Source organism: Mustela erminea, chromosome 12, assembly GCF_009829155.1.
Source record: "Mustela erminea isolate mMusErm1 chromosome 12, mMusErm1.Pri, whole genome shotgun sequence".
Classification (NCBI taxonomy): domain Eukaryota; kingdom Metazoa; phylum Chordata; class Mammalia; order Carnivora; family Mustelidae; genus Mustela; species Mustela erminea.
In genome coordinates, this window is record NC_045625.1 from 29,583,367 (window position 1) to 29,606,436 (window position 23,070).

The 23,070-nt window shown below is 41.8% G+C and overlaps 1 protein-coding gene and 1 long non-coding RNA gene across 3 annotated transcripts in view; one reads left to right on the forward strand and one right to left on the reverse strand.

Annotated features, from left to right (window-relative positions):
* GRIN3A (glutamate ionotropic receptor NMDA type subunit 3A) overlaps positions 1 to 23,070 on the forward strand; it is a 155,994-nt gene that overhangs the window by 107,806 nt on the left and 25,118 nt on the right. For both annotated transcript variants that reach the window (XM_032308178.1, XM_032308177.1), the window contains exon 6: positions 7,807 to 7,958. In XM_032308178.1, the coding sequence (XP_032164069.1) occupies positions 7,807 to 7,958 (152 nt within the window). The remainder of the gene's footprint in view (positions 1 to 7,806; positions 7,959 to 23,070) is intronic.
* Positions 649 to 23,067, reverse strand: LOC116570706. Its single transcript, XR_004277532.1, has 4 exons — positions 22,749 to 23,067; positions 8,003 to 8,213; positions 7,844 to 7,927; positions 649 to 1,050 (listed from the first exon to the last, which is right to left on the reverse strand). It is a non-coding gene; the product is annotated as an uncharacterized LOC116570706 (long non-coding RNA).

The following is a 23,070-nucleotide window of genomic DNA, read 5'->3' on the forward strand; positions in this document are numbered from 1 at the left end:
GTTTGCCTTTCTCCCCCACTGGCAGCACATTTTTGCTCCCAACTTGATCAACCAATCCATCAAACTTCAGGGGCAAAGAAGGATTGCTTTGTCAGTTGCTCCTTTCATTCTGGACAACTGTTGATATATGGAACTGATCGTTTGAACCAGCAAATTTCACATCTACCAATTCCCAGCTTCCCTTCTCTGACAGTACATGCTGGATCTCAAGACAGCCATGCTTACTTGTCAGAAAACACTTTGACTTCAGACAGTCCTGTGAGGGTACCCAAGTCTTATTTGCAGAAAACTCTGCTTTTCTGTATGTTAACTAGCGTATCAAAACTATTCTGATTCCATTTTCCCAGCCACAGTTGATCTCTGTCTCTCCTAAACATATCACCAAATTTTCTACTTTGGTCTTTGTTTTTGTGATGAATGAGAGTGTAAGAGCTGATGTTGTTTCTCTGAGCCTTCTCCTAAGAGAAATCAATCTTTTCTCCAGGCAAAGTGACCTCCACCTGAACCAGGGATAGAACTCAGGAACGGAGAGATTTAATGGTAGTTGTCTTCTATTAAAACTACAATCTGAGATAGAAAAATCTAAAAAGAAAAAAGTCAAGAAAAAACAAAAGAACATTTATTATATAACCCCATTTTGGTGTAACAATGGAAAAATCCCTTTTCTTTCTTTTTTTTGGTGGCATCTGGGGATATGCAAAGGATGTTACATTTCTTTTCTGTCCTAGATATACTGGGTAATTGAGGTCCCTCTTGCCTTTAGCAACTACTAACAATGAATCATTTGCAGCGGGCATAAGAATGAGGGACTCCATTCTCCACCTTTGTCTTCAGGGGGCAACCCTAGCTTGTCAAAAGACAGTGGTGAGATGGCTTGTTTGCCTCTGCTAGACCCCAGTGCCAGATGCCACACAATTAACTCCCCACTGGTTCCCTGTTTACATTTCCGTCTGTGCTGCTGAGCCTTAGCTCTTAAAGTTCCCATCTTCTCCACACACCACATTGTTTTCAAAGGGGATGAGCACAAAATGGCGCATGAAAGAGCTCCCTCTGCAAGAGAACAGAAAAACCACAGATCTGAATAGGAAGCATTCCCCTTATTGTTGGTTTATTCTTTAAAAAAAAAAAAAAAAAAAAAAAAAAAACACTGCTGGTTTATTCTGGGTGAGGTGCAAATCAGAAAATTTAATTCAGTACTGTCCCGCCACCAAGTTCACAGCCTAAAAACAGAACTTGGTGACACACAAAGGGAGGATACTTAAATTTGTTACAATGTGATAGAGATACTAGTAAAAGTCTTGATCCCTGCTTTCTTTTTTTTTTTTTTAAGGATTTTTTAAATTTATTTGACAGCGAGAGAGCACGAGCATGAGCAGGGGGAGGGGCCAACGGAGAGGGAGGAGCAGACTCCCTGCTGAGCAAGGAGCCCCGATGTAGGGATATGTGGGGCTTGATCCCCGGACCCTGGGCTCATGAACTGAGCCAAAAGCAGACGCTTAATGACTGAGCCACCAAGGCACCCCTTGAGCTCTGCTTTTAAAAAAAAAAAAAAGTTAATCTCATAAATTTTTAGGGAATATTTCTCTTGAAGACATTTTTAAAAATATTATATGCTTTGACAACATTTATGTTTCTTGAACTTACAAAAATGCAGACTTATTAATTAATTCAACTTTAAAGGCATAAAAATGTGATGAAAGCAATTTATGAACAAGTCTTACCCTTTTAGCTTACAGGAATGTTTTATATATGTATCTGTGTCTGCTGCATAACAGTTATGTAATAGGTGATGTATAACCTTAGGTAACTCAGAAGGTTAAATTTGAAATAAGTATCTAATTCAACGACTGTTGCAGTTCATCAAGGGACCCTGATATCTGTATATACTTTCCCAGGTGCTCACATGGCTTTGTGAACTTAGGAGGGAAGAGTGGTCCATTGACTGCTTCATGTTGAATGTTCATTCACTTTATATAGTACTGATATCACACCAGCTCCTGGTACCAACTGCCCTCCCCTCCCCACTCCACCAGTCTGCATTTATTTAGGCTTAAAAGATAAAGGTGAAGCCAGTGTGAGCCGGTGGCTCCACTTTGAGTTTAAAACCTTTTCCTGAGGACTCAGCACAGCAAACCGAAACTCTTTAGAATTCGTCATATTAAATACCGTACACCCAGGGACACAAAGACGTATAGTGTGCTCTGGAAAAAAAAGAGAGTGTTAAGATAAATGAATACATGTCCCAAATTTATGCATTGGAGTTAGCTGACAATAAAGGTCAAGTAGGAAGAAAGAGTAATGGAACTGCACAGGAATGATTTGTGAACTTTCTGCCGAAGACCTTTGCCTGTTTTTTGAGTTTATTCTTTTACTTTCTTAACACTAAGTATTTAATACAGTGTTTTGGAGCACTGGCTCTGGAGTCTGAGTGCTTGGGTGAGAATAGAGTTGCTGTTGACTCACTGTGCCCCACGGAGCAAGTCATTTCCTTTGTTCTTCAGGCCCCTCATCTGCATAATGGGTCTGTGAATACCACAGCTAGCATGGAGTTGTGAAGGTCAAGTGAAATAATCCATGTGAAGCATGGACAAGCATGGAGTGCCCAGCAAATTATTATTATTCAGTATATTGAATTAATAGACTGAGAGTGATTCTCCAGAAAATTATCCCAGGAGAGATAACCCTCACACATCTCAGCTTCTCCCACATACTTCTTTCTCCACTCTCATGTGCTGGGGGGTAAGGGAAACTCATATTTAAAGTCTACTTTACAGCTGGGGCTATTATAATATGTTCTCAACCATTGCCCCAGAGTAGCTAAATGTGGTATTCCAAGGACAGACAGCAAAAATGAATTAATCTCTCTTTCCTGAAGCCTTTTTAACCCTATCTAAGATCTCATTTTCAAAATATCTATTACCAACTACATTTCAGGAAGATTCTTCTAGTCTATGAATTTCTAACTATACATTTGCTAGCCAAAATATATTTCCCCCACTCTTAGCTGAGTAAAGCTGATTTATCCATGGGGAAAAGATCAGGATTCTGTTCTGAAAATTGTTCTCTTGGGCTATTAAGCTGTATCCAATTTCCAGGGTGCCTGATGCCTTCATCTTTAGGGTTGAAGGATTCCATTTTGCTTCATCCATCAACCACAAAATAGTCAACCTCGTCTTTATTGCAAAGCCACGTTTCTAATGATAATGAAAGCAACTCAGGCTGCTAGGTTGAGTCAGCAATTTAAAAATAAGAATTCTTTGACCAATGAACACAATCAAATTTGAAAAGCAACTGATAAAGAGAAGGACAGAAATGAAACCTTCAAGGTTTTACTATTTTAGGTTTCTGAATAAAATGGATTTTTATGTCTTTTAACAAATACCTCTCCTAGTCACCAGATAACTTTTTTCCTGTGAGAAATGTCTCCCCTTGTTCTATATTCCTAGTGTGTTTTACTTAGCTCATAATTATTATTGATGCTAATAATCATCTAAATGTCAATAATATATGTATTAAAATAGAAAATTTAGAAGGACAGTCATCTATTTTTAGCAGTCAATTGGAAATTAACCTTGACGTGATGGAGTAGAGTGATTTAATATTTATTATTTCCTATGTAGCAATTTTTTATAAATGTCCCTGTAACTTCAACATAGCTTTTTCCCTAAGGCATTTTTAGTACTTTTGTTGTAGTGCAAAATTCTATTCTTAGAATATATAGATTTATCATAAGTATTAATTTCAGCTTTTTAAACTTTACGCCACGTATTTCTGTCTCACCTACCCCAAAATGCCACTATCAAGAATCAGTCTACGATGCCTCCTGTCATCCTCCCATCGGGTAGAAAGTCCTCATTCCTCTGAAATCCGTAGAGTTTTATCCATCCTTCTCGTTGCATCCAGTTTTCATATTTGACCTTTATTGAATTTATGCGTCATCTATCTTGTTTTCCAGAAAGGTCCTGTAACTTTCTCCCATGTTGTGTAGTTATTTATGTCGGGCCCATTGCCCTCATGCACCCGTAGCTTCATAAGGATAGAGCTGCGTCCGAGTTAACTTGGAAACCTCTGTAGCCCTTGGCAGGGTATCTGGCACAGAATAAACATTCAACACATGTTTGTGGAATTAATGAATAGATGAATAGGTATGGAATAAGCGCATATCAGATGAAAACATTCCTGCCATTATTACACTAATCTGGACCGGAATTGTTGGCTTTGAGGTGATTTTTAGAAGAAACAATATAGTCACGAGGTGTCCTTGCTAGTTAATATCCTCATCTATATATAATCATGGACCAGGTAGGGCTATATTTACAGTATATTTCTACAACTTAAGGAAAAGTTTATAAACAAAATATGCCCATGAATAATATATATTTTGTCTGCTGGAAACAAACCTTCAGTTTAGATGATTGTGGTTTTTTCCTGCATTGCCCGGTTTGGGGAGATTACATCAATATGATTGTAGTGATAGAGCTTGTGTTGAAGAGGAGGAGATAGGCCAAGTATTCCTTTAGCTTGGTCGCATGTTATGCTGGACACCTTGGAAAGAACATTGGCTTTAGACTCAAACAGACCTACTTTCAGATGCTAGCTTTGCCAATTACGAGCTGTGTGACCTTGGGCAGTTTACTTATTCCTAAAGTATTACATATTATGCATAAGTTCTTATAGCAGTTAGACCCATGTGGTATATTATCTGGTACACAGTAGAACTCAGTACATTCTAGTTAATTAAATTCCAGCATGATTTAACTCAACTATAGACCACAGTATAGTATACAGACTTAGTCTAGTGCATGGTCTACAAGATGGGGTAAGGTACATATAAAGTTTATTATAGTATATAGTATATAGTAATCTCTTAATACATATCAGAAATTGTTGAAAATTATTGCCCCAGGGGAAGAAATATGGTAATATTCAGCAAACCTGGTATAACTGTGCTGACAATCAACCCACTTCCACCAGACAGTTCCAAGTTCTCCCACTCTGTGTTATATATGCCCCAGTTCTCTCTCATGGCATTTATCTTACTTGTAATGAAATAATCATTACAGGGGAGCCTGGGTGGCTCAGTGGTTTAAGCCTCTGCCTTCAGCTCAGGTCATGATCTCAGGGTCCTGGGATCGAGCCCCACATCGGGCTCTTCCCTCAGCGGGGAGCCTGCTTCCCCCTCCCTCTCTGCCTGCCTCTCTGCCTACTTGGTGATCTCTCTCTGTCTGTCAAATAAATAAAAATCTTAAAAAAAAAAAAAGAAATAATCATTACATGGTGCACTAATAATAATGGCAGGGACTGCATCCGCCTTGCTGATTACTAAATCCTGATCAGTTAACACAGTGCCTAGTCACTCAGTAAGTAATTGTTGAATGAGTGAATAATGAATGCGTGAGTCAGTAAGTCATTGCCTATTATTATACACATGACTAGTGTTGTGCCTGACATGTAAATAAATCCTGAAAGAATGAACTTGCAACTGAGTTGTAAATAGCATTCATTATAATAAAAGTTTCTAAAGAAAACTGGTTACTTCGTTATGGTTAGTTGCCCATTATAAAAAATGTTATTTAATGATAACATCAGCAGAAGAACAAGCTGCCTATGTAAAGTCTTTCATTGTCGGTCTTGCTTTTCAAGCCAAAACTACTGGGCACAAAGTAGGCAGTCAAAATAGACCTTTGGATGGAAAATTCTAATCATGCTCTTGACATTGTCATCACTTCCCTGACTGGCCATTGTGAGGGAACAAACAAAATTATCGGGGAAAAAAACCATACAGCTCTTTAAAACTCAAAAACATTTTCTGCCTTATTTATTTCTTCTCTTTTGTTGCTTATAAACACATCTCAAGTCTCATTTTTTTAAAAAAAAGGATTTGTGTATACACAATAAAAACAAAAGCAAAAACTAATGTCCTCGGAAATAAATTGCAAGATAGAAATAATTATAGCAAGTATTTGTTTTCATGAAGTATCTTTGAATTCTTGACAGCCTTTTAGTCTTTATCAGTGAAAAAAAAACGAGCTATACTTTTAGTTTATCTTCCTCAATCATCCTGAGGGCAGAATATCTTTTTTTGACTATGCTGTCCAAAAGCTAAAGACAAAGTGTAGTTAATTAGCTCTTTCACATGGCTCATCAGAGAGCTTACTAGTGAATTAACAGTTTGGAAAGGAAGTAAAGCCATACAGAGCAAGGATACGCAGTCCAAGCTGGTTATTAAAAAACTCTGACAACACTTTGCATCCACCTTTGTGCTACTCCTTCATCCTTTCCCTTTCCTCTCTTGCCTTAAGTAACCGCTATCCTGGATGTTGGGCTTATTAGTTCCTTGATTTTCTTCTAACTGTACTTTTGCCACATACATACGAATTCCTAAAAATACACTATTTCATTTTGAATGTGTTTGCATTTATGCAATAGATTCATGCTGTAATCTTCTGGGGTGGATCTTTTTTACTCAGTATGGCTTGGAGTCATCCATATTATCCCATGTAGTTCTACTTCATATGTTTCACACTATATACAATATGCCAATGATGTAATATTCCACAATTTATTTACCCATTCTCTTGTCAAAGAACATTTGGGTTGTTTCCAAATTTTTACTATTATGAACAGTGCCTCTAAGAACATTCTGATACATATCTCCTGGTGTGGTTGTAGTGGAGCTCTTTAGAAATGTACTTAAAATTACTGGTCTTAGAGCATATAGATGTTCAACTATACAAAATAATAGCAAACTATTTTAGGGCACCTGCGTGGCTCAGATGGTTAAGCATCTGCCTTCGGCTCAGGTCATGATCCCAGGGTCCTGAGATTGAGCCCACTTCCAGCTCCTTGCTCAGCAGGGAGCCTGCTTCTCCCTTGCCTTCTACCTGCTGTTCCGCCTGTTTGTGCTCTCTCTCTCTCTCTCCTAATCTCGCTCTCTGTCAAATAAAGAAATAAAATCTTAAGAAAAAATAGCAAACTATTTCCCACAATGGTTATATCAATTTGTATTTGCAGATGCAACATATGTGATCTTATGGACCTACATCTTCTCCAACACTTGGGTTTTGTTGTTTTTTTTTAAGATTTTTTTCATTTATTTGAGAGAGAGATCACAAGCAGACAGAGAGGCAGGCAGAGAGAGTCGGGGAAGCAGGCTCCCCACCAAGCAGAGAGCCTGACATGGGGCTCAATTCCAGGACCCTGAGATCACAACTGGAGCCGAAGGCAGAGGCTTAACCCACTGAGCCACCCAGTCACCCCCCAACACTTGGTTTTACCTGACTCTTTTTTGGGGGTGGGGGGATAAGTTTTTGTGGATGTTTAAATTCTCATGTTATACTGAGGCATGGTCTCATTATTAAAAATTGACAAAAGAGGGTCCTGCATGACCAATGATGAGAGAATGTCATAAACCCAAGATTATAATTAATCCAATTTTGTGTGTTTAAGGTTCAGAGGAGGGACTTTAGGAGAGGTGAATAGAAAATCCTAGTCCTGGTAAAGGCCTCAAAGGTATCTTCTCAAAATTATCTTGAAGGGAAGGGCAGAAGGCCTTGGAATATAATGTGTTCCTGGAACACGGTGCACAGCCCATTCCTCTCCTTTCCAGATTCATCTCTTCTACTCAGAAAGGCAGCAGATGTGTAATAATCATACCTTGGACCTCTCTGTGACCTTTGAAGGAAAGATGATAAAAGCTCACCCTGCCCTTGGTACCAGAACTGATGGCAATATCACACAAGCGTGCTGGCACCTCTTCAGATCCTCTCAGGTGAAAAGCTGACCTGAGGTTGTATTCTCTTCTAGGGTATGGCATTGGTCTTCCGCCCAACTCTCCACTGACCTCCAATATATCCGAACTCATCAGTCAGTACAAGTCCCATGGGTTTATGGACGTGTTGCATGACAAGTGGTACAAGATGGTTCCCTGTGGAAAGAGAAGCTTTGCTGTCACGGAGGTAAGGAAAAGTGCTGATCGTGTTGATGCTTTGTATAGCTTGACCTTGAAGAATATGAAGAAATGCTGTTACACGTGTCCTTTGGTCAATAATCCAGGCTTTTTACATCTCATAGAATTCATTGTAATATATACAGAATTTCACTTGAAGAGTGCCCATTCTGGTCGGAATTTGCAGTAAGACAGGTTTGTCTTGGATTCAAACGTGATGTACTTTGAGGAGTAAATGTCTGAATTTCCACTTCTTTTCTGTATGCTATATCCACAAGTGCAGAAGAAACACTGGTCGAATTACAGTATCTATATCTGAGATTGTCATTAACAGTACTTGGTTTAACTGTTAATTGCTGGACATGATGTGGACTTCAGAATATCCTTCAAGATCTGATCTAAGCTAATTTCCCAGTGGTCCAACTATGAATCCTTTATGGACTTAAAAAAGTAGACACACCTTAATGGGTAATTCTTAGATTAGTGAATCATAGATTTTTTAAACTGGAAACAACCAATACCTTTCTTTTACAGATGAGAAACTAATACCTGGAGATCCTAAGTGATTTTCCCAAGGCACAGAAATAGTCAGAATCTCCATCTTTCTGTTGCAGTGCTCTGCCTTTACAATGTAATTAGAAAGAAACCATCAAAGGAGATAATTAAGATAAGAGACTAAAAGATATAACAAGAACCGTAGGTTCGGGTATTCAAAGGAGAAGCCAAATAAACCAGTACAAAGTCAGCCAGACATTTAAAACAAACAAACAACAACAACAACAAAAATAGCACTACAGCCAGCAATAACAGTGGCTTCAAATAGCCTGTATTTTGGCAAATTTGTATTTCTACACCGACTCTTCTGAGCTCCAGAGCCATATATCTACCTTCCCATTAGACATCCCCACTTGAATATCCTGCAGGCATCTCACAATTTAACTTGTCAGAAACGGAACCTTTGATCTTCTCTCCTAAATCTGCTTTTCCTCCTGAGCTTCCCGTCTCGGGTAATGACGCCTCTGTCCATTCAGTTACTCATTCCAGAAACTGCCAAGGCTCCTTCATGCCTCCCACATCTCACCTCCTGCAGCATTCTACCGACAAGCCATATTTTTTTCCTTCTATAAAATATGTCTCAAGTAAGCCCCTTTATCACCATCTTCACTGTCACCACTCTAGTCCAAGTCCTCATCCCTCACCTGCACCACGGCAGAAGTCTCCTAACTGCTCTCTGTTTTCCTGCCTGCCTTTCTCCGATTTGTTTTCCATGTGGCAGATCACTGTTTTGCTTAGAAGTCTGCGTTGGGCTGCCGTGTTAATTAGGGAACAATCTGAAATGCAAAACTTGCATTTCAGCAAGCCCTGTGGGACTCGATCCTGCCTATATCTTCAGCCTCATCTCAAGCCACTTTCTTCCTGGCTTATTACAGCCCTACTACTTTGATCATTTAATTTATTTTTTCAAAGATTGATTGATTGATTGATTGAGTTGAGAGAGAGAGAGAGAAAGCATGTGTGCACAAGTTGGGGGAAGAGCAGAGGGAAAGAAATGTCAAGCAGACTCCTCACTGAGCCTGGAGCCTGATGTGGGGTCCATCTCATGACCCTGAGATCATGACCTGAGCCAAAACCAAAAGTTTTGGTTGCTCAACCATCTGAGCTACCCAGGAACCCCCACAGGGGTCATTTTAGATAGAGATATGCCAGTGGCTTCCCTGTCTTAGCATCTTGGCACATGCTATTACATCCATCTTCCCAAATACTCTTACCCCTGACATTTACCAGCTAATACATCTCATTATAAACTCCAGCTGAAATCTCACTTCTCCAGAGCCTGCCCATAATCCCTGTTCCAATCTGAATCATATCTTCCTTTTTAACCTTATATTATATCTCATTGAGAACATGGTCATAGAGCAAAGATTCAGTGGAAGCAAAGAGGAAAATGGGGAATTAGGAAAGTAGCCTGTTCTGTTTCTTACCATGTGACAAAAGCTGTATTAGGGAAATTAACTCATTGGTTCATATCACGACCCTATTAGGCATTTTTATCTTTCTTTGGAGAGGTTTGCATGGCTTTTTCTAAAAGAAGTAAAATTGGTCTTATACCGTTCAGCTGAATTAAGTCAGCCAAGAATGCAAACGAACCACTTGCTTCACTTGTACCATTTGCTGTGACCATGGTTAACTCATGCCAAAGTCTCCAAGTGATTCAAAGTTGACAGCAAGACATTAGACAAAAGGAGCCTCCCAGTCATGTCCCCAAAGCCAGCTATATGGAATGATTTGCACCTCCTTGATCACACTCATCTGTCTAGCCTGTTGCCATTTCGGAGGACCATCAGACGGGTATCAGCAGGAGGGACCAACCGACTCCACTGGACAAGCCTCTGAGGGTTCAGGGCTCTTCAGACTCAGAACCAAACTCCACTGGGCACATAGAGGGAAATGTCCTTTTGGAGACTAACATAAATCTATTCAGTATGAAAAGAGCTACTACAAAGCATGATAAATTTGAAGCCATACATTTCTAGACTTGTATCCTGAAGCTACCAGTTAACCACTGAATGACTTAACTGCTATTAGGTCTGAGTTTCCTCACCCATGAATAAATATGATAAAACCTGTCTTGCTATTTTGTCTGAGAAGAGGAGATCACTTATGGAAAGACCTAGTAAGAAAACTGACACAGTAAGTAGTAAATAATGGAAGTGTTCATAGCTCCTCTCCCTCCAACAGGAGAATTTCCTGAGGTTCATAGATATCTTCAGGTGTCTTCCTCAGCTCTCTTTTAGAAGTGAGGAAACAAAAAAAAAAAAAGAAGAGGAAGAGGAAGAAGAAGGAGGAAGGGAACCTTCCCCAAAGACATGCAGTGAATTTCCTCATATGTCATTGGGCCAAAAGGGTGTCATGTGCCCTGCATGATCCAATCAGTGTGAGGGGAATGAGATCATGATGATGGATTAAACCAGTCATGACTCATCCCCTTGGACTGAAGATGGGCCAGCTTCCCTTGAAATGCATGATCACATAGGGAAGACCTGACAAAAGCAGGATTCCCTTAGGAGGAAGGAGACGGGAGAATGGGTGCTGAATAAACAGTCACCCACCTCTTCTGCACTCACTCTATCTTTGGAAAAAGTTGCGTCCTCTCATCCCACTGACTTCCATTCATCTATACAATAAGGTATTTGGATTTCATCATTTGCAAGAGCCCTCCCAGCTTTGACCCAGTGAAGATGGTTTCCCTTTATATTATCCTAAGATAAGAATATTGATACTCTTTACAGTATAACATCATGGTTGAAAACAGGCTTTGGAGACAGTTCTGGATTTGAACCTTTCAGCTCTTATGATATAGGCCATGTTACTTGACCATTCTGAGCCTCATCTTCAGCAAATTAGGGGACTTCATAGGATTGGGGTAAAAATTAAGTCATATAATGCTATAAAATATTGAGTTTATTATCCTGAATATGCTAACCACAAGGTCACTTACATTGTTAAGGATTTTGAAGTTTCACCATAAATGTTCCAGGACTTTGTTGACTCATCAGTAATTTCAAACAAAACCAAACTAAGTGTGGACAAATAAGATAAATTTTGAGTAACAAATAATCAGCAGAAGCCAAATTCAGGGGAGAGAGATTGGGGGAAATTCTGGATGTAGTGAGCTGAAAGCAGCTGCATAAGAGACTGACATCAGGATCAAGTTAATGGTTGTTAAGACAAGCCCAGGCCCACAGATCAGCTGAGTTTGGAAAGGAAAGACAGGTAGGAGGAGTGGAAGAGAGGTGTGCCTGGGTGGCTCAGTGGGTTAAAGCCTCTGCCTTCGGCTCAGGTCAAGATCCCAGGGTTCTGGGATCAAGCCCCGCATAGGGCTCTCTGCTCAGCAGGGAGCCTACTTCCTCCTCTCCCCCCACCCTCTGCCTGCCTCTCTGCCTACTTGTGATCTCTGTCTGCCAAATAAATAAATAAAATCTTTAAAAGAGAGAGTAGGAGAGATGCATAATCTTAATTAGAACTTTGGAGACTGAAATGAAAGAAGAGTGTGTGTGTGGTGGTGGTAAGAGAGCCACCCTCCAGCCTCAGGAAATGTTCCGAGCAGCATGGAGCTCTTCTTTCTGAGGAATGCTGCTCTACACCATGGCAGCTCCTGCTCTGCGATGAGGCTCAGCTGTGTGCATTTACACAGCAGTGCATATCCGTGTGCACCAGCTGGCACATTTGTCTCGTACAACTGAAGAGAGAATTTCAGGGTGTCACCCTCACAAAACCTACAGGTAGAATGTGATTAAATGAAGCCAACCTTCAGGCTGAGCTCGGTCTCCTCTGTGAAGGCCGTCTGCCCACTGGATTTCCCTTGGCTCCGATCTTTGAGTGTCCACCTGCTTTTTTTGGTAAGCCGTCTCTCAGGAAAGTTCAGAAAAAAAGAAGTATACTTGTTAGCACCTTGCTCGCCATCCCTTTTGCCTCACGTGCCATCCATTGCTGGGCTGTGGTAGTGAAGGCAAGGGTTGGCTCTGAAATCAGACAAGCCGCAATCCTAGGAAGCCTCCTCCACCATCAGCTTGCCTTGGGTACGTCAATGACTCACTTCAATCTCGGATTTTTCCTCTCTTCCATGGCTTCTTGTGAGGAGTAAATAAAATAGTAGTTTAATGAACATGGCCCACCTCCTTCACCCGCCCAGGGGGAGGCGATGCAGGGCACAGTACAGCAGAAGCAGGTGTGTCCTGGAAGGCACCTCTTCCAAGAGGGGCTCTTGAGGAAGACATTCCTCTGTTTATTTCTGACCCAACATCCCACTTGCCAGGTCCAGTCCGGTCTGTATATGCTGCACAGAGGAATTGAACACCCTTCCTCTCTGAAAAAATATCGTAGTTTGGCTAATGAGTAATCTGGTCACATAGTAACAGGATATGGAAAATGCTTTTTCTTCCTATTTCTGGTAATTGGGCATTAATACTTTGTCCCCCGTGAAAACCTTGATCTCTTCACCTCCCATCCTTTGGCAACCCCAGAGCTGTCCAGCTATAGTCTGTCCAGAGGATAAATTCATTTTTTTTAAAGATTTTATTTATTTACCACCCAGGCACCCCAGTAAATTCATTGTTTTGAATTCCAGGGCTTTAACCCATCCCCAGAGTCACGTAGAAAATTGCAGGTCCAGTTCTGCTGACCAGACTCTGGCAATTCTCAGAGAGGAATTTTAAATTGACCTTAGATATTTCTTCGTGGTCCTCCTAGCACAACTCTGCCTGTGCCCACAGCAGACCCATTGTCACTTAGTTCCACTGGGGAAAACGTATGGCTGACTTGAAGTTCCTCCATTGTCTTCTGACTCAGCAAAAAAAAAAAAAATTATTTTTTTTTTAAAGTCACTGAATAAATTTAGAGTTCCAGTGAATTTAGAGTCTCACTGTTTTGTGAAATCTGTTATTTTCAAACCAGGAAAAGGAAGGTGGCAGATCACAGTTTAGCAAACTCCCAAAATTCTCTAAGAAATTGTTAAGATCTGTGATATCTTTTTTTGAAAGCTACTTTTAAATAATAATGGATCAAATATATAATTGGTTGAGCCTTTTAACCACCTGGAAATAGTAAAGAAGGAAAAAGAAATAGTCTTGGCAGAGAATGATAGCACACGAGAGTCTGGGGAATTTCCAAGAAACCATTTGCAAAGGTATGGTTTAAGGAAACCAACAGAAAGAGTACATTCTCCCAGGGCAAGTGAAGTGGAGGAGGCATTACCACATCTAGACTCAAGAGGAAAAAGGCAAAGAGCCATTTCTAAAACCTGAGGGAGGGGATAGCAGAGGGCTTTCTAATGGGATCTGTGTCCTTTGACGAGGAACATAGCCAACCCACATGGTGGCCATATGATGGCCAGAATAAATACTTGACCTCAGCTCCTTGAACCTCTTCGTCTCCCACCACGGCCTTAGGTCAAGGGAGCCTGTCGGTGTGGTCCATAGAGGACCTCCACAGGGCACAAAGCTGGATGGAGAAAGGTGGAGAGTGGGTCTGGAAGGGCAAAAGAATGTCCAGCACAGACCCTCATGGAAGATGAAGATGGGGATGGGACAGCTAGAGGAAAGTGCCCACAGCCTGACCATCTGAGGATGTGCAGTTTCTGTTCCCAAACGCAGGTCCAGCCTGCAGGGAGATAGCTCATGCCTTGCCTTGGTCAGAAAAAGGAGACAAATACAACCATTCGGACAGTGCTGGTCTTGGGACCCAGGCCACCTTGGCTCTACCATGACCATGAGGAGACAGCTTTATGTCCTTGGAAAAGTTACATAACCTCTCTCAACTTCATTGGAATCCATATCTTGCTGTATTGTTACAAGGTTTTGTGCCTCTGAATCCAAGGGTCTCCTTGTTGAGTGCCAAGGGAAACAAATACGTACTAAGCAGGAGGTTGAACATTGCCATGAAGGAGTTCCATCTCGAATTCAGAGACCTTGATTGCAAGATGTAAGGAAAAGGAGAAGTAAATTTCGGGACAATCTAAAAGTAAATCAAGGTACTTTTAGGTGTTTCTTAATATCAAGGAAAGTGCACAATAGGAAACTTTGCGCCATTCCATCTCTGAGCTCATCCTCAACTTGACCTTCACTCCATCCCTGAAATTACTCCATCCGTGGCCTCCCCAGTCCTGAATTTCATCTAATAAGGAATGGGACCTCCGGACAGGGATGAAGTGAGATGTCTGCTGAGCTCATTATTAGTTTGTTTTTTAAAGCTGAAGTTAAATGGTTTGTTTTCAAGAACACTGTAGAGGTGCAAATGTAAAAATGACCAGTTTCAAAATATCTACATCACAAAGGAACATCAAAACATCACCAACACAAACTACCTAACCTCTCTGAATTTACTCTCCTAGATGGAGAGAACAGTATTTATTTGATGCTCCTGGCTTGGTGTAAGGAACAGAGTAATGAACGTAAAAGTGCCTGACATCTACGAACATAGGTGTTCAATGAATGGGAGTTGTCATATTTGTCTTGACTCTGCCATGAACCAACTGAGTGACTTCAGCACATCACTAAAGTTCTCCTCAAGCTTGTTTCGTCACCATAAGATTGAGCTGTATAGCATGGCCAGGTTAGAGAAGGCTGTAGTTCCCAGGCTGATATGATAGGTTTAGAGGGATCCTGACCTAAATGATATGGTTCCTGGGCTACAGAGAAGGACAGTGAACTGGCTGGCCTCCAGTCTGGCTCTCCCATCTCTAACCAGTGCCCCAGACCTCCAAATGTTCATCCCATATGAAACTTCCTAATATTTGTTCACCAAGAAAATGGAATTTTCTTGAAGTAAATCCATTCTTCCCTCCATTACTTTTTTGTTGGGGAGAGGAGGAAAGCATTAATCAGCTCTACATTGAAAGCCAAATAGAACACACAAGTCTCATCAAGAAGCTTCTATGCTGGTCAGTTTTAGTTCTAGTTTGTCTTTAAAAACCCAAAGGGAATGGCATAGGGGTGAGGGAGGGATGAGTTTTAATGCAGTCTTTTCTGCTCTTGACAACTGGGTCACATCTCAGCACCCCCCTGCCCCTCTCATCCCTACCCCTTCCTTTTTCAATTTAAAATGTCACCGCTATTCACCCTGATGAAAGTTATGGCGAGGCAAGGAAAGTTAATGACCGCAGATTGCTTTAAATTGAAACCCCGCGTATGTCGGTAGCCACCTTGACAGCTGACTGCTTCCCTTGGAATAGCCTAAGTAATTAAGTTTAATATTTAAGCCAAGCATAAGGTCAGATGGATCCTATCCAGGTAGTGCTTTCTGGAAACCTGAAGAAGCACAAAGCCTTACACGTGTCCTTTTATGACATGGAATGGAATTGTGAAGAAAGGGAGGCCAATCTCCAAAAGGCCTCACCTTCTTGTTCTGCTACTAGAACAAATTCATTCATTCCTCCATCCGTGCGTCCATCCATCAGCAGACATGTGTTGAACGCCTGGTGCTGGCCCTGCACCAGGGGCAGAAATGAGTACAGAACTCACAAGCAGGGAGACAGACTTGTGAACAAACCCCGACACCATGCCATCACAGGGGCAGCAGCAGAAGATGCAAGGTAGAGCAGTGATAGGGGCAAGCCTGTGAATGACCCACGGAAGAGCAAGAGTGAGTCAGAGAAGGCTTCCTAGAGGAGGTGTCCCCTGTTGCGGGAAGAGCCCTCCAGTCAGAGCATGAGCAGGACACTGAGGCATGAAATTACAAGCAATGCAGTTTGGCCCCATCCTCCAGAGACACTGCAGCCAGTGATGCTGGGTGAACAGGATTTTATGCCCTATTAGTGGGCCCCTCCTCAGGGATGCTGGCATCGTAGATGGCCACCTTCCCTTGTGTCCTGCCTTACAGTTCCCCTATGACCGTCAGAAGAGCGGGGACATCTTTTTAAATCTTCATATGGAAGGCAGTCTGAGATAATTTTAAAAATTTCAAATCCAAATTAGATATACTGAGGTTTGACACCCCGCTCCATTCTGTGTGTCTATATAAGCCATGCAACTTTTTTTTTTTTTAAAGATTTTATTCATTTGACATAGACACAGCGAGAGAGGGAACACAAGCAGGATGAGTGGGAGAGGGAGAAGCAGGCTTCCCACCAAGCCGGGAGCCCAATGTGGGCCCCAATCCCAGGACCCTGGGATCATGACCTGAACAGAAGGCAGACACCCAACAACTGAGCCACCCAGGCGCCCCAAACCATGCAACTTCTGAAATATCAGATCCTTACCCCCAAACCGGGGGTGATAATAGAATCTTCCTGTAAGTAGTGAAATATATTTAATGAGCTATTTTAGGAAGAATATTTAGCTTAATAAATGTTTCCTCTTCTTTTTTGAGTATAGAGTTATGTGTGCAGAAGAAAAAAGTATTTGGTAAACAAGAAGCACATGTAGGAAATTACAGTTGTTGCACCCTCCCTCTTGGACCCATCTCCAAAAAAGCAGGAGCATCTTACAATTATAAGCATCTAACAATTCCAACGTAAAGATCCTTTTATGTGTTACTTAGGTATGTTATAAAACTGGAGACTTTTTTACTGGAGGACTTGAGAAATACCTGATTCTGGAATTTTCTACCTTGCAAAGTGCTGTATTAGCCAGCTATGATGATTATCATCTGATTCCTTTCTTCCAACTCAGCTTCTAGGTTTGAGTGGGGAAACATGGTTTATGCAGACTGTTAGGATGCACTTAAATCAGATTTTTAAAGTATTTTCTTTACATGTAATCAGTGGTATTTCAAAGTCAGGCTACTGGGTGGGCCGGCTGGAGCACTACAATTCTCCCATGTTGCTTTCCTCTCGTGGCATCATCACAAAGGTGGGGCTGTTACTCTGTTGCTCTCTGCTTACAGTGGATGACAGATGAAATTTTCCAGCCGTGCCCTCTTCACCCTTGCTAATGACCAAGTAAACAGAGCACATGGAGTAAGGGTCTCTTCCTTTATATACCAGAGATGTTTGGGCCTAAATTATGCTCAAGACCGAATACTGTTCATAGTTTTTGCTTTTTATCCGGGTTACATTCAGTGGACTCATGAATATTTATGAATATAGTTATTTACTCTGCAACTAAAAGGTGTGAACAGTGCTCAGACTGATTAAGACTATTGTGAGAGACAGTCTTTTTTCCACTTTTTGAGTTTTCCATACACTGAAATCTATAGGGGAATCACGGGAAACAGGACTCCTCCCTAATTATTTCCTGTGCTAATAAGTAGTTGCTTCCAGGCTTTCAAGATTGTGGCTTGGAAATGTGTGATGATTGCCATCTAGTGGCTATGGTGTGAAGTGTCACAGACTATCAGAAAAGCCTTTTTTGCTCCTCACAAGCATCATTAACCTGGTCTAAGAAGGTGAGAAATTGCCCTCACATCCCCTGTATCGTAACTCTGAAGACACTTTCTCGTGATGCAGCTGTGGGAGTTGGTGGAATTTCAGAACATATTAAATGAGAAGACAGCATCGTTGGGGAGCCCACGGACCTGTAAAGGGTGCCTCTCTCATCACACATTATAGGTGGCCTCCTGCCACATCCAGGCAAAGGGCTGGTCAGCCAGAGAAGCTAGTGCAGTGCCATGTGGAGCCTCATCTCTGCTCTCTCCCTCTATGCTTCTGTCCAGTAAGACGTCAGGCCTGGTTGGAATGGGTTGAATTGTGTCCCCCAAAAAGACATGTTGAGGTTCTATTGAACTAACCCCCTGGTACCTCAGAACAAGGCCCACTTTGGAAATAGGGTCACTGCAGACATGATCCATTAAGTTGAGGCTGTGGTCACACAGTGTAAGGGTGGGTCCCTAATCCAATATGCCCAGTGTCCTTGTCAGAGGACAGATACAGGGAGAACGCCATGACCATGAGGCAGAGATTGGATTGATTGATGCAGCTGCACCCAAGGGATTCCAGAGACTGCCAGCAAACCATCAGATGCTCAGAATAAGCGAGGAAGAACTCCTCTAAGGTTTCAAAGGGAACATGGCCCTGCTGTCGTCTGGAGTTCAGACTTCTAGTCTCCAGAACTGGGAGACAATCAACTTCTCTTTAAGCCCCTAGTTTGTGGTTCTTCGCTACGACAGCTAAGCAGACCTGGCCTTCCACTTCCAGTGCCTTTCTCAGCATACGGCACGCTCTCATTCTGCAGACAAGCACGTGTGGTCATCCCCGGTGGCTAGCTGCTCTCCCAGCTGCCAGTCTGTCCCCTGTTCAATTCACCCTTCACAATGCTGGAGTCATCTTTCTAGAATAGAATCCTGATTTAGTCATTCTTGTGTGCATTCGGTCACTCTTTCTCTGTTGTATAGAAACCAGATGTCTTGGCCAAACATTCAAAAGTCCCATTGATCTGGTTCCTTCCATTTCACTTTGGTATTTTACTCAGTACTTCAGCCACATTGCACCAGATTCTGCCATCCCCACCTGCTCCCTTTCCCACTTCTGTGGTTAGAGTACCTGTTCCCTTTGTCTTTGTCAGAATGAAACTGTACTTCTTGCAAAAAGTCTTCCTCCATTTGTTCCCAGCAAGAATTCTAGGTATTTTCCAACCACCTCTCAGTTCTCTGAATGCTTACAGCTCTTAACCTTTACACTTTTGATGACATATTTCCTTTTCCAGCTTGTGTTATAATTAATTACAATTTTCTACTGCCTCAAGTCACTCAGTGGTCAGTAAGCTTTCTGAGTAGGGACCATCCTTGAATGCCCTCAGTGCTCTACCTGTTGAAGAAACAGGATTGGATAAATGATGCCCTGTAAGGAATGATTTATTCAGTGTCTAGGGAATGGTCAGACATTTCTTCACTTCATCTAATACCACACTCTCCTGCAACCTCCCTGTTCTGGCCACAGTAGCCTTTTTCAAGTTCTCCTACTTGATATGCTCCTCCTGCCCCAGTCCCTTTGCACATGTAGTTCCTTCTTCTTGGAACACTCATCCCTGCCCAGAACATCAGTTAATTTCTTCATCTCCTTGATATTTCTGCTCAGTCATCACTTTCCCAGTTAAGGTTTAGTTCATCTTACTGACTGGATCAAATTCCCATTGTGTGAACTCCCCTGGCATGACAGATTCCTACTGTGTTACCTCTAACCTGCAACATTCACCACAGGTACCCCTTTAATATTTCTGGGCATGGTAATTTGATTCATGTCCATCTTCCCTGCAAAACCATAGACAGCTGGCAATGTACCTGCTTTAGATCACCACAGAATGCCTCTCATATAGGAGATGTTCAATAAACATTTGTGAAGAGAAGAAATTGAATAGTTGAGTATATCTGCATGTACATATATCTAAATCATCTATTAAAATCTTCCAGGTAAGCCTAAAGTAGGCATTAATTATAATATCTATAATTTTTGTACCTCCTATGGCTAGGCATTGAGCCTAATTCTTTAAGGTGTACTATCTCATTTAATCCTGAAAAGGATGCTATGAGTTAGCAATTGTCCCAGTTTATAGATGGTCAGTGATTCAAATAAATAATTCTGCCCAAGATCACAGAGTTGTTAAATAGCAAAATGATGATTGAAAACCTGGGCTCATATTAAACACCATGCCAGAATTACGAAAGAAAATCAAACATCTTATTCTTCATCCTTTTGAATACACATGAGAAACGTGAAAGACTGACCAAACAGCGCTATATCCTTCCATACTATTTATTAGAGTGTAGATTTCTCAATAGCAAAACTGTATATTTCTCAGGGGACTATGTCTTGTTCACCACAGAAGACCCATCTGCAGGCAGAGGGCCTGGCACACAGTAGGTATTCAATATATATTTGTTAAATGGATTTAAACTTGAAATAAAGTATATCACATCCAAGAAAAACAGACACATATAGCCAAAGTCCAATATCTGCCTTGGCGAAAACAAAGGAGTAAGAAAGAAAGTAGAAAGAAGATAGGGTACAAAAGGTATTGAGCACCTACTGTGCACCGACATGCTATTTTAGATGGCTTTGGATTATTTGAGATGTTCTTTCACTTAAACCTAAAATAACACCGATTTGCAGTGAGAAATCTGATGCTTAGGTTTAAACTCAGGGCCGTGTGTTTCCACAGTCTATAAGATGGCTAACCTCAATACAGATTGATGTTAAATATGGTGATGGACAACATCACAGATACGTGAGGGCTTCCAGGTCAAGGTCAATGACCCACTGCGTGGGTCACTCCCAGAATGTGTGATACTGCTCAGAAACCCATATTCCTGACTAACTTGGAAGATGATGCCTTACATGAACCACAGGACTCATCGCTTATGTTTGGCTTTATTTTCTAATGTCAGTTACTTTTGCATGTGACCATCTTACAGTTCTTTCCCTAAAAACTTGCTGAAATGGAAGTGCCATCAGGCTCCTGATTTCTTCCGGAACAGTCAGCCCTTTCCATTTACTTACTGCAATGAATATCCGACGGTCTGGATCCCTCCACAGTGATAAACAGAAAGAGTAACAGTGAAAATGACTAAGAATAACAACCAGAGAAAATTGAAACAATGGCATTGAGCCCCATAACAATACTGACCTACAAAGTTTATGAAATGTGGAGCAATGGGGAACTCAACTTCACATTGACTAGAACTTAAGATCCAGCATGACGTTGCATCCTCTGCAGGGAAGGAGTAAAGCAGTTCTTGGTTGCACACTGAATTATTTTAGTGAAGTGGTGCCATCTTCCTGATAGTGTCTGTTCCACGTGAGTTGACTCTTGTGACAGTACTTCTCTTACATAACATTTCTATGTGCACTCCCGCATCTTGCTCTCAGAAGAACTACATGCAGTGGAGAAGGCAGTTATAATTACTATCCCCATTTTACAGATGAGTACACTGAGGCTGGGACAGGAATGGCTCCTCTAAGGGCTCATTGTTAATCTGGGCAGAATAGGGATTGGAACCTGGTCTACTGAATTCTTCTGCTCTCTCCACTGCCCTTTACTATCTCCTAAAAATAACCCATAGAGGAACAGAAGAATACATTTACTGAAAGTTTCCACACTAATATCTCCTTTCCAAATGACAACTATCATGGGTAAGACAGCGTGGACTCCAGAAACATGCTTGATGGGCCAGTGCGGTCAGTCCTCAAGGAGTGTGCTGGGGGAGCCAGAGCTAATGCTGAGGAAGTGCTTAGAGCAGTGAGTGGCACACTGTCGGTGGTACCAAGGAATGCTCAGTAAATGACATAGCTGCGTGTAAGGACCCAGGCTGCCAACTGTTCATTCTTTAAGACTTCATCTCCACCCACAGGGGAAATAGTAAGGATAATGATGATGTGACAGTGATTTCTCATATTGGCTAATACCAGCTTTAATCCTCACCCAGCTGTACAAAATGTATTATTAGCTCCATTTTACAGATGGAAAAACTGATGTTAAGCAAGTTGTTGAGGCCTTACTCAATGGTCACTTCAGAGTTGGATTATTCTGTTTTGAAATCTTTCCACGCTGTCATGTTTCTTTCAGATCTAATTCATTCAATCAGTTGGGATAACAATTCAGTTATTAAATATTGTAGCCTACAAAACTTCCCTTTTCCCTTAAACTGTCTGGTTCTTGGGTTAGGTACCCCTTAGCCGTCATGGCAGTTTCAGTAGTTGCCTTTAGAGTGCTATTTTGGCTTAACTTAAAACACAAAGAATGTAGTAGCATTTTTTAAGTGAGTGCTTGCCCCTTTCAGTTTGATTTAGTGGCCTGGGGTTCTCCTGGGGAACTACATTGCCCTTGAGTCAGTTAATTTCTTATGCATTTGGAGTAAATGATGTGCTTCTAAAGGAAGAAGGGATGTGGGGGTGGGGCGGACACAAGAGATTCATGTTTATCAAAAAGGACAAATCCAGGTTAAGCAAAGAGGAAAGCATGAGACAGTGGAAGGACCACTGTCGCTCTCAAAACATGCAAAAGGCATCTCTGGGCACATTACAGCCATTCCCAGCATGGTCCTTAGGACAGCCACCAGGCTCCAGTTGGAAAAAGATAAAGACCAGTCTGTAAGATGATGGATGCCAAGTAACAGGGCAACCAAGGCCATAGTCTTGGGAACTGTGTCTTCTTGAAAGAATGCCCTGGATTCAGCGCTGTTACATTCCTCAGGAATATGTTACCGCCTATCAGTGATCATGTGAGAAATTCTGTGCGACATCTGAGTGGTCCCGTACTAAGACCCGGAACCCCAGGTCTTGAAAAGGGTCAGTGACCACTGCACCTGAAGGATGTCAGTCGCGGCAGAGAATTTAGGAAATATGTATAAGATCAGCGCTTTGATGTATTACCTCATTTAGCCCACCACAAGGCCCGCATAAGCATAAAGAGCATAGGACTGCAGTGCGCTCTGTCATTCTGAGCATATTGATGAAACATACTGTGCTTCAGGCACTGTGCTGGGGACACTGCCCCTTTGGAGCTTACTAAGGACAAGGGAGGAAGCGAGAAGAAGAAACACCAGCCGCAGAACTAGAAGAAAACCGCCAGCGGCCAAGTGGGCAAGAAAAGGAAAGAGGGCGGAGCAACCTATATGCCTATCCACTCCTGGGCTTCCGTTACCCCAGCCCCTCCCCCCCCCGCACTCTCCTACCTTGTCCCACTTCCCTCTCT